At 34.8% G+C, this 12,732-nt stretch overlaps 1 protein-coding gene across 1 annotated transcript in view; it reads left to right on the top strand.

Moving 5' to 3' along the window:
• The window catches only part of LOC129229214 (uncharacterized), a 52,561-nt gene that overhangs the window by 15,937 nt on the left and 23,892 nt on the right, over positions 1 to 12,732 (top strand). Inside the window, exon 2 of the mRNA XM_054863475.1 lies at positions 12,367 to 12,504. Coding sequence (XP_054719450.1) covers positions 12,367 to 12,504 — 138 coding nt within the window. The remainder of the gene's footprint in view (positions 1 to 12,366; positions 12,505 to 12,732) is intronic.

Raw genomic sequence — 12,732 nt, 5'->3', positions numbered from 1 at the left:
GCCGCCGCCGGTGGACGGTGGTGCTGCAGGCCTGGTCCAAGCTGAAAAAGGAACCACAACGCCAAAGACAGTCAAATGAAAGCAATAAGCAATCGTGATTGCTCAAAAAAAAAAAAATGTTAATAAACAGTTGTAGTTACCTAGGTAATAGTTTGAGCAATCCGAAGCTCCGCCCCTTGTCTTAGGGTCAATTCTCATTTGATGCTTTCTTTTGTTTACATTGTAGTACTTTGTTTACATTGAGTCGTAGGTGCTAAATTTGGCAGCTTTTGAAAAAATACGCCAACGCGACCCGGTTACCGTAATTCTACCAACATGTGTTCTGCCGTTGTAGTTGAACCATATGACAGGATCGGTGCTTTAGGTTTTCCTAACCAAATGATCAGAAAGTACCGTACATAGCAACATTTGTTTCTCGGGTGAAATTCATCTGAGTTTTGGCATCAATATCAAGAATACTTTAAGGATTATCTAACTAATCAGTACATTATTAAAAGAAAAGATGACGGAATTTAAAGACGAAACAAATTTTATTTTCGTCTCGATAAATTACAATAGGGTAGTTCTGTATACAAAAGATCAGTGCAGTGGAAGATCTTTATCTTTGGTGAACGAACACATTAGGCAATATATGAAATTTAAAAAGTTTTCGTTCAAAAGATCGGACCGCTAATCGGTCGGAGTTGGCTTCGCTCACTGATCGGCTGGATTACAGTAACTTGGTGGCTTGGCGACTTTGGCTATAAACAATAGAGTTGCGTGATCATTTGTTTACATTTTAAAGCTACTGTTAAAGTAATTTATTGTATTTTTGTTTATTTGGCGAAATATTTCAAATTGCAAATAATTGTTTTTCGTTTTTAAAGAGTTTTTAGTCATTTTAGTTGAAGAATGTGTTCATTTTACATCGGGATCGTGGGATAGGGATGAGTGATTTTCGCTTATTCAGAGAATTTTACCTTTATCATTTTTCTAAACGATATCCATTCGATTGCTTTACTCTTTTTCATATGGGGGATGTTGCAGAGGGATTTCCCGTTTGTTCTAGATGGGTAGTTAGAATTTTACACTTAATATCTGAGGACGCTTTTTATCCTTTGAGTATGGCAGAAGGAACAAACCATCAAGTACGGGAGAAAAAGTAGTTAATAAAACAACTGTCCAGTGGGCATTAGAAAAATCAAGTTGTAATAAATGCACGCATTCTGACACCAAGAAGCTTAAAACATTTTCTTTTTAACACGCTTTTATTAGCTTCACCTTTATGTATGTATGTATGTATGTGTGTATCTTGTAATGGAATCTTGCAGCTCAAATTTCGCCCACTTCCTGCGATCGGATTCTTTTGAAATTTGTCACGCGATCTTAGACCCGTTGACAATGCAATATTCTATAATCAAATTAATTAATTAACCCTTTTAATTGTTAGTTTTCTCCAATTTTAATCAATATTTTGGCATAAATCCAACAATGTGAAAAAGGAAAAATTTAAAAAAATACATCAAAAAATGCTCGCAAAAATTATTTAAAAATATCTACAAAAACCTTTAATTTTTCTGCATCAGACAAAATTTGTTCCAATGTTCCAAGGTAATTAGAACATGAAATATGATTGTTTTTAACTAATTTCATGCCAAAATTTAGGTGAGCCTTCAATTGGAAATTCATTGCTGATCAGACCATTGTTGAACAAAACTTTTATTCAAATGCATCTCAAATTTTCAAAGTAATATAAATATGATTTCTGCAAACGTACATCGATGACTCACAGTAGCTTCCCATCGGGGTGCCCTTGTCTTAACTTTATGATATTACCTCGCACTCGTTTTATAAATAATTTCGTCGCCTGATAATTCTCCAACATAAGACTAAAAATCAGAAAAATAAAATAATAGTTTAAAAAACTAAAAAAACACGCTTTCGTAGCAAAATGAACTAAAAAGTGAAAAATAATCTTTGGATGATAGTAGTTGACCAATCACTTAATTTTAATGTAATACAAAAAAGCGTGGGGGGCTTCTTATCAGTTGTCTTGAATTTCTTCCATTTGTTGTCCAAGCAAAAATGTAAATAGACAGCACCCCACGCTTTTTTGTATTACATTAAAATTAAGTGATGGGTCAACTACTATCATCCAAAGATTATTTTTCACTTTTTAGTTCATTTTGCTACGAAAGCGTGTTTTTTTAGTTTTTTAAACTATTATTTTTACTTATTTTTTCAACAAAACGGTTCAAACACTTGATAGTTTATTGAAGTTTTTTAACCTTTCAATTTATAAAGTTTGAACAGAACAACGTCTGTTGAGTCCTCTAGTATATATATATATATATATATATATATATATATATATATATATATATATATATATATATATATATATATATATATATATATATATATATATATATATATATATATATATATATATATATATATATATATATATATATATTGTTTATTTAAGCAATACAAAAGAATACGTACCCGACGAATATATTGAAAATACCAAACCTCAAATCATGGATACAATTTAATAGGAATAATTTTGCAGCATCTTGGTACTATAATAGGACAAAAAATTGATAGTAAGACATGCAGCGATTAATACAAACTAACTACAGTAATAAGGAAATATTTTCAAACTGAATGAAACTATAAGTAAATCTACATCAAAAAAGAATCTAAGAAAAAATGTATCATAACATTTCCCGTCAGTTGAATGATAAGACTGTGTTGTGCAAATTATGTTAAAAATACAAAATTAATTTCTAACAACTATTATTAAGTTCAATAAATATGTGTTGTATTGTTGGTGCTACATAATTAAACACAAATTGTAAGTAATAGAAGGACGATTTGTTGGAGGAAGTCGATAAGTAACCCCCAATATTTGATGTTCACAGTGATAGTTTGGATAAAAAGAAGTTTGTTTATTTTGTCCCCCAGAAGCGTATTTCTCTTTCCGCTGACTATCATACCAGTCAGAGAAAAGACTCTTTCCGATGGGACAGAAGTTGCCATCACTGTCAAATACTTTAACGCAACTTTTACCAGTTCTGAATTTTTAAAGTTATAATTTTCACATTAGTAAGGTATAGGATTTTTCCTTTAGTTTAGGAGCTGGAGCCTTGAAATAGACTGCAAGTTCAGGCAACAGACTACCTGTGTCGAGTTCTTCCAATAGCTTTAACCTCTTCCTCACACTCCAGTTATCTTCCATGATCTTGTAGTGATCTTCCCAAAACTCATCCTCTACACCGAAAAATTGATCTTATAAAATGTGTGCAAATAATTGATTTTTTTTTTGAGCCCCTGTGTGTGCTGGATACAGTGGCGTAGCTAGGGAGGGGCGGAGGGGGCGGTCCACCCCGGGCGGCACTTTTTAAGGGGCGGCAATTTCACACTTTTGATGCGAAAAAATTTAACGCGTTTTCCCAATAAGTAAATCATGCTTTTGATCTCTTTTTTGGAGTCAAAAAAAAAGAAAGGTCTTTTAATTCTAAGGTTGTGGTACGACTATGATAATAAAACTACTCAAATACAAATCAAGTGTTGTTCTTGTGGACATCTCAGCATTAAATTGCTTGTTTTTTCTCTTTTTTCGTCTGAAGCTACAAACTGAGGACGGTGTCACATTTTTCGGGAAGAGCCTTCCTATCCCTTAACGTCACCAAACAGCCTAAAAGTGCAGTTTAGGCCTTGAGTCTCGCCCACCCCATCTCTTTACATCTCATCTTTTAGTCTAATATTGAGTTATTAAAATTTCAATACCAACAAATTCCTGAAGGCGGTCAAGCCCTGACCCTTCCTTTAACGTGGTTAAAGATAGTCTAATATGGTATATTATAAGGGAAGACCGCAAAGCCTTCTTTTCTCAGCGATGAAGAGCTTAAAATGAGCAACAGTTTCGAAAAAGATTTCGAGTGGGAAACCCACCTCCGAACTCTCTCTAATGACGTTAAAAAATCCAGTCTTTGTTGGAGTTGGGGAGTATCCCTTACACCACTAGATACAACCTACATATACGTGCTTTTCAGTTTAGTTGAAAAGCTTTCCGGACAGCGCCGCTGATTCTTCTCCAATGTCTTCACGTATAAAAAGATAGCCAAAAATTGCTTTTTTAAGCTTCAATTTCGGAAAAAATTCCTTGAGAACTCCCAATCCCCCTAACATCACCGAAGAAGGCATAAAACTGATTTTAATTTTGGAAAAAAAAATCTGGAGGGAACTCAAAACCTCTTTTCCATAAACCGTTACCAAAAATTGCTAAAAAGTCCGAATTTTGACTTAACTTTTGGAATGTTTCTGTGGATCTCTGAATTCCTTTTTTTTTCTTCTGTAAGAAGACCCCTTTTCGTTCTTATTAAAGTTTAAATAAGAACGAAAAAAATTATTATTTTTTCTTTATTAAAACACTTGACTCATTAATGTATTAACTATTTTCCATCAAAAGGGTAGCAAAATTGAGGAACCGCCCCGGGTGGCAGAAAGCGTAGCTACGCCACTGGCCGGATGCTGTTTTGGTCTGAAGAGGATTGTGTAAGGTTACGAGGGTCGGGTATACATTAAGTCGGTTCTGGGGGACAGGAGCCGTTTGTAGAAAAATATAAACCTGACGAGTAGGGTCTTATCGTAACTCGTCATTGCAAAAATCGTATGTTGAATTCAAGATGTCGAAGCTCTCTTTTTTTTTTTTTTTTTTTTTTTTTTTTTTACATGACCGGGCAAAAATTTCTGAGGACCGGACAAAGTTTTCGCTGCCGTAGACAGATCCGCTTGTTATACTTGTTTAACGTCTTATCCCTTTCCGTTTCGCCTGGGGGGTTTGAAAAAAATGAGCTGTCGTTGTTGAAAAAGCACACCTGTTCTTAAAGTTCAAAATAAATAAGAAAACCAGTAACTAACTTTTACTTGCCGAAGAATAAGTTTTATTGTTAGAAAAGAAAACGTGACTCCGAGAACTATGTCACATGCTTGATGAATTTTTGTTACGAAAATGCGTGAAACGATAAAAAGGTTTGACACGCAAATTGAAATGATCAAAATGCTACATACGTATCGGAGAAAAAAAAATCAAGGAAAACTAAATTCTAGATGTCTAAAAATAATTTCGTGATAAGTATTTTATTTCATTTTCCACTTTAAAAAATGATATCTCATGTCGGCACGAAATATGTATTATTTATAATGCATGAAATAATAAAAAAAAAAATCTGTAAATATAATACAACCGATAATCGATAAATAACGTCAAATGAAACTAAAAATGATATTTACAAATATATGAATATTTTTGAAAGAAAATTGTATATTTGATGTCATTGGTTTCTGTAAGATGTACTGAAAGCTAAGTCGTATTAAAACACGAATTATGCTTTTAATTATCCTAGATATGCTCTTTATGTGAGGATCTCTTTTATTATTTGTGCAATGCACTCATCAAAAGTAAAAAAAATTGTGACACCAAGAATAAGAAAGAATGCGCATAGTCAGGATCTGATTACTTAATGGGCCGTACAAGGCCGTGGCCTCTAGGGCCCCCGCTTTTTAGGAGCTCCCAAATCGCTAAAACTGCTTTATCCAATAGATGAATTGTAAGGTTTGAACAATGAAATTGCTAGATTTGTTGAAGGTACGTTTTACTCAACTTTTCATCAGTTATTTTTACGGCATCGCAACTAGCGACTATGGTAAAGTGCATTTGGGTCCTTTTCCCTAAACAGTGCTTTTTGGGAGCTCCCAAATCGCTAAAACTGCTTTATCCAATAGATGAAATTGTAAGGTTTGAACAATGAAATTGCTAGATTTGTTGAAGGTACGTTTTACTCAACTTTTCATCAGTTATTTTTACGGCATCGCAACTAGCGACTATGGTAAAGTGCATTTGGGTCATTTTCCCTAAACAGTGCAATTTGGACAAGGGAAGGAATGGCATTTACTGTGACAGGGGAACGACACTTAGAGGAAATAATGCATTTTACTGACGGTATTATATTTTCTGTGGGAAAAAAAGCGCCATTTTTATGAAATTTAAAAAAGTCCAAAATGGTGGTGTGCAAAAAGTAGTTATTGTGGTCATTTGTTTCCCTTACATGTGACAAGGGAATGAAGACAGGGGAATGACAAAAATTAAAGTTAACTTTTACATTGTCATAACTGCAAACAACAAAAATCAATGTCACTTGAAGTAAGGTGGAAAAACTCTATACAAACAAAAGTCAATCACTCATTGAGTGATCATTACAAAATTAAACTAATTATCAGAGACAAGGTAATGACAGACATTAAAAATAATTAACAATATTTAACTTGAGATCACCCAATCACCCAATTGTACTTGATTCCGTGTATTTTTGCAAAAAGAACCTATTAAGATTATTTCTATAATGAGGCCACAATTCAAAGACTAAATTATGGGTTAATAAAACTATTACCAGATGTGAGAAACATTCATTCTATTCTTCGACAGGGGAATGACAAAAACTCAAAGAACATTTTTTGCTATTTTTTTCAAAATAGGGCAAACTTTATTTTTCTATTTTACAACATATCATGACAACTGTTAATAAGTTAAACAACAATTTATTTACAAATATGCATGGTTTCCTGAATCTTTAGAGCTAATTTTGCTTTAAGGTGGAGGTGTGGACACACAGGGGAATGACATTTATCAAGTAAAAAAATTATTTATATGTATAATAATAGACAAGAGCGCCCATATAGAGGGGCAGGTGGGGGCTAAAGCCCCCCCCCCTATAAATTGGAACTTTCTTGTTTTTAGTACTTTTTTCTTTGCAAAAATGTAAAAACATTTCTTCTCCAGCGATTAATGCTTAATTTATTAAAAATGCAAACTTTAATAACTCTAATATGTACTGAAATTGGTTTCTATGGAAAAAATATCCTGCTAAACCATGGGGAAAATATCTGAGCCCCCCCCCCCTTAAAATTTTTTATATGGGCACCCATGATAATAGAGAGTTTGTTTTAGCTTAGTTTACAAACATAAAAACATGTTGTTAAGGTATTCTGGCGTCAATTTTATTTCTATAAAAGTTTTTTTTTTTTTTTTTTGGAGCAAGGACAAGAATTTAGCAGTTTAGAGAAAATGACCCATTTACAAATTTCAAACAAATCTGGATCCAAGGTGCTCTTGGACCGAAATGGAGGATAGGTCAGCCTGTCTTATGGAGCAGGGGCGCCCCGATGGAAGGTCACGAGAGGTCACTCCAAGAATTTCTTTATTCGGCAAATTTTGTCTGACGATTCGGCAAGATTATCATCGTTTGGCAAAAGTTGGAGATCTTTTCGACAAAACTATCATTATTCGGCGAAATTTGGAGTTTCATTCCTTCAAATGTATCATCATCCGGAAACATTTGGAGCTCCATTCGGCAAATTGTGAATGCCTACCCTCCCAAAAAAATTAAGGTCAGGGCGCCCCTGGTATGGAGTGCAGCCGAGACGAATCACTAGTTCATTGAGTTCGTCAAATTGAAATATTTTTTATAAGAGCAAAAAAATTTTTTTCAAACAATTGAGGAATAGAATCCATGTTTTTTGAAGACTTTATTGTAATTTTCAAAGTTATACTTCGGAAAACCTAATTTAAAGAATATGACCTTAATTCATACACAGCAGCTTAAAAAGATTAAGCTTCTTCAGGAGCATTTGCTATCCGAACAACATTCATAATTAGGCAGCATAACCTTGAGAATTTTCTTAAGCAGGTGTAAAGCCCATTATTTTCCAAATCCTGATCCTTAGACTGACCTTTTTCAACTATGCGGTAGAAGGAACGGGGAACTATAAAAAGCTCTGTAAATAAACCGTAACGTTAAAATCAGCAAGCATTCACTACGTCAAGCCAACCGAAATAATGTAGCTAAAACCAAGTCTTCAAAAACCTAAGAAATTTTTTATTCTATTGAATGAAACACTGCATTGGAAAGCTGTACTAAAGATTAATGGCAATATCAGTTTATTCGATTGGAAACAGACGGATGAGCGTACTCACACTGCTTTAAACTTTATTTCTCGACATTATTTATTGAGTTAATTTACTTTGTGAACTTTTTCAATTCTTGCTATATTTTTGCATCAGAATCAAGCAGGGCTGCGGAGTTGGAAGGAAAAAGTGACCAACTCCGACTCACCTAACCGCTTTAAACTTGATTATTTTTCAACATGTATTGAGTTATTTTATAATAATAATAACTTATTATTTTAACTTTTCAGATTCTAGTAATATTTTTGTGTCAGAATTAAACAGGGCTGCTGAGCACTCGGCGGGTTGGTGTACACCGTTTTCGGCGGTGTACTTCCGGGGTCACGCCCCTTCTTGCCGCCAGCGGCTGTCCATTAACTAATGAGCAGTACATTATTTCTTGGCGTCAGTAGCGCGCGTCTAACTTATTTCACTTTCGCTCGAAGTATTCCGGCCTCCCGCCCACTGTGCGCCTTCGTTTTTATTTATTTACCAGCAGTACCCGCACAGCGATGCCCGTGCTAAAAAAAAATTAATGGAAGTCCGTTGAATAAAAAACATTGATGCCCCCTCCCCCTCTGATGTGAAATGATCGTTTTTCTTTGCATAAAATGCGTACACACCTTTAAAAAAAAAAACTATTTCAGTTTCTTTGGAATTTAAAACTTTTCGTCAAATCATTAAATTAGATTTACAGTTGCTTTAAAACTCTATTTAGCGAGTCAAGCAGTTTTTACTGCAATTTAAAATATTTCGCCAAATAAATAAAAAAAAGACATCAAATAATATTTTTCGAATGTAAAAATAATTCCGCAGCTCTACTATTTATCGCCAAACTTGCCCAGCAACCACGCTATCATAATCCATCCGTCCAACGAAAAAAAAAAAAAAAACATCCCGTGGAACATTCAAAAATCATCGTCAGAAAAAAAAGAAGAAAATGTCGTACCATTTCACTCGAATAAAAACAAATCAAAAGTTTCTTTTCTTTGAAAACAAATCGCCAAAACAATGAATTACATTAACGGTTGCCTTAAAACAATAATTCTAGACTGAACTGCTCAGCGCCTAACGTGTTAAGCGACCACGCTACCGGAACCCAGCCCTTTTGCGAGTGAAGCGGATGTTTTTTCTTTGGTAATAATAAATGTTTCGCCAAACAAACAAAAAGGTATAAAATCACATTAACAGTAGCTTTCAAATCTTTATATATATTAAGAGGTGCGTTGCCCGGCTTTGCCCGGTCTACCTTGAGAACAAAAATTGTGTCAAGTGACATAGAGTTGCTATATAGATAGGCCGACGCATCATCTTAAGTTTAGCCATTTTGGATCGGATTTTTCATTGTTGCACTGCTAGGGTTACCACAGTAAAGTTTCGGATTTCGCCAAATTTTCCGAAAATAATATTTTATTTAATAAACAATTCACCCGCAGCTAATAATTGTTCACAGTGAACAATCACCAAACGCGATAACTTGCCAGAAAAGACAACTACTCAAACACGCGCTTCGATCCAAAATGGCTAATCTTTAGCTGACGCGCCAGCTCGTTCATATAGGGGCCTTAAAGTGACATGTATTCAGCAATTAATTAAAAGAATACCTTAATAACTTAAAGAATAACTTAAATAAAAGAAAATAAACACCATGCAAAATTAACCCTTCCAAACAATAACGGCAGATATTAAAATACTTTTAAGAAATTAAAATGCGACAGATGGATTTTAAAAGCGTAACCATTGAAACATGAAATAAAATAAGTTTAAAAAATCAGATGCAAAATAAGGAAATAAACAATGGATTCAAAAAGCGTAACCATGGAAACGCGAAAATAAAATGGTTCACAACTTGAATCAAAATGACATATTTCGAAATTGATTTAAAAACGCTTGTAACTTTTTTTCCTTTGAAGATAGATGCTAATTTTTTCGACCAAAGGTCGAGAGAGATCTGGAGTAAAAAATTTCGCTTTTTCCAATGCTGTCAAAAAGAAAACTGTGGGACAATTCCTTCACTTTTTATTGATAGATTTAATGAAGAAAGTAGTGCATAAATTTCAGCTAAGCCTAAAAAAGTTCGAGCTAAAAACGCAAATTACTCCCGCCGTAATTAAGTTAGAGCATTGAAATAAATTATTTAGAACGCAGAAAATTCTACCCTTTTGAACGATAGATAATATTAATAAGTGCAAGTAATTTTTCACCCCTTTAATAGCCAACAATAGGCAATTTACGTGAAATTTGGGCCTAAATTTGAATAAAAAAAGAACTATTTATCGGATTTTTTCGAATTATAGCCTATGTTACTCAGTAAGAAAGCACCTTTCATTTTCATATAGTGAAAGAATTTTTCAAATAGGTGCAGTGGTTCCGGAGATACCTCGAACATATAAACACACAAAAATCCTCCCTCTCTCTTTATAATATTAGTAAAGATAAAGATTTGTTATTATTTTTTTCTGCGTCCTGAAACCTGTACGACTTAGTCTCCCCCCCCCCTTCTTTTCTTTTTTCCCCCGCCTTTAAGCCAGTGTGAATTTGTTTATATTTTTGCGCTTTCAAACCCTGAGTGCCTTCGGAATGCTTTGTGTCCTCAAACCCCAGAGCGTTTCCCCCCCCCCCCCCCCCCCCGTTTTATTTTATTTCTGCGCTTGAACTTGTGCGCCTTTGTTTCTTTTTGCGCTCTGAAATCTGCTACTTCGCTTTTTTTTTTTTTTTTTGCTCCCTCTATCCTGAGTTCCTTGGGATTTTCGGATTTTCTTTTGCGCCCTCGAGAGTGAGAGCCTTGTCCCACCCCCCGCTCTTGAACCTTTTTTTTTTTTTTTTTCAAATTCTTTTTTTTTTTTGCTTTGCTTTATTTGCGTCCTCGAACGTGTGCATCTCCGTTCCTCCGTTTTCCTTTTTTTTTTTTTTTTTTTGCCCCTCGGAACAGTGCGCTTTTGTCTTATTTTTTTGTTCCTTTAAACCTGTGCTACTTTTTTTTCCCTTTTTCTTTTTTGTACTTTCAAACCTGTGCGACTTCTTTTTTCTTTCTTCTTTTATGCTCCCTCCAAGCCGAACTTTTTCGGTTTTCCTTTTGCGCCCTCGAGCGCGTGCGCCTTGATTTTTATTGATTTGTTTTTTGTTCCTCGGCCTCAAACCCTATTTTCAAATATTCTATTTTCTGTTACTTTGTTTGTGCGTCCTCGAACGTGTGCGCCACCGTTTTCCTTTTTTCTTTTTCAAATTTAATTATTACTATTTATTTATTCGCTTTTTTTTTTTTTTTTTTGCTTCCTCAATCCTGAGCTCCTTTAATTTTTCTTATACGCTCTCAGCGTGAGCGCCTTGTTTCCTTTTTTTTCCCCCACCCTCGAACTTTTTTAAAAAGTATATTTTATTCTATACTATATCTGCATCCATAAAAGTGTGCGCCTCCGTTTTTTAAATTATTTTTATTATCCGCTCTCGAACAAGTGCGCTTTTTTCTTCTTTTTTTTACGCCTTCAGACCTGTGCCTTTTCAATTTATTTATTTATTTTTGGCTCCCCCCCCCCCATTTTTTCTTTCTTTTTTTAAAAATCTTTTTGCGCCTTTTGGGACTCAAGGTTGGCACCCTCTTGGAGGACCCAGTCCCCACTGGTTATGCACCAGTAGCAGAACCGAAATTTTGGACGACGGAATACATAAATTGAGGATTGTCCTTTCACTCCACTAATTAAAGTCGCTCTACGGTGCGAGGTGCCGATCGAGCTTCCCGGAAAAACTATGTATCTTTCTGGATCAAGTCGCAGCTCACTTTTGCTCTTGATTAGATGTAGCTTCAGACAAAAACATGCCTGCTTTGGATAATTTTAAATAGAAACACATATTGGAATTTAAAAAAATCTTTACTAATAATAAAGCTGAAAGTCTTTCTGTCTGGATCTCTGTCCCGATCTCTGTCTGGATCTCTGTGACGCGCATAGCGCCTAGACCGTTCTGCCGATTTTCATGAAATTTGGCACAAAATTAGTCTGTATCATGGGGGTGTGCACCTCGAAGCGATTTTTAGAAAATTCGATTTTGTTCCATTTCTATTCCAATTTTAAGAAAATTTTACCGAGCGAATTATCACAACGTGGAATAGTAAATTACCAAATTATCATAACATGGAACTCAACATGGGCAAGCAAATGAATGTAGCAAATTGGAGAGAAATTCGTCATCCATTATTTGTAAATATACAGACGAACCAAATGACCTTTCGATTTTTTACTACGGGCAAAGCCGTGCGGGTACCGCTAGTAAATAAATAAAATAGTAATAACGAAACCTTCGAAACTGTACTTGTTCCACACAATGGAAGTGAAAGAAAAAGGACATCGCCCTGCTCACAGTCCGTTTTATTCTTACAGGCTTATCCCAAAGGCTATTCCGTGAGATTGCAATTGATTCGACTGGCTGCGAAGACAATAGTTTGCCTCATCGCGCTGATTGGTGCATTTGTGTTATTAGCGGCATACATTCACTCTACAACATCATGTTCTTGCGAGGTAAGTGCAATTTGTTCCACTTGCAAATAGTGTCTAAAAATATTCATTTCTTATGCTTGCACCAGCTAAAATTGAAGACAAGCTTTCTTTTTTAAACCATTTTGTAAAGTATTGGAAGATCAGAGAAAATTCCAAAAATAGGGAAGAAAGTAGTTTGAATTTGGGCTAAAACTGGGGTGGGGTATTTGCGTAAGTTCGTCACGCCGTTCATAATGATTGTTAGAGTGG

This window comes from Uloborus diversus, chromosome 9, assembly GCF_026930045.1.
Source record: "Uloborus diversus isolate 005 chromosome 9, Udiv.v.3.1, whole genome shotgun sequence".
Classification (NCBI taxonomy): Eukaryota; Metazoa; Arthropoda; class Arachnida; order Araneae; family Uloboridae; genus Uloborus; species Uloborus diversus.
This window is presented reverse-complemented; position numbering and strand designations above follow the sequence as displayed.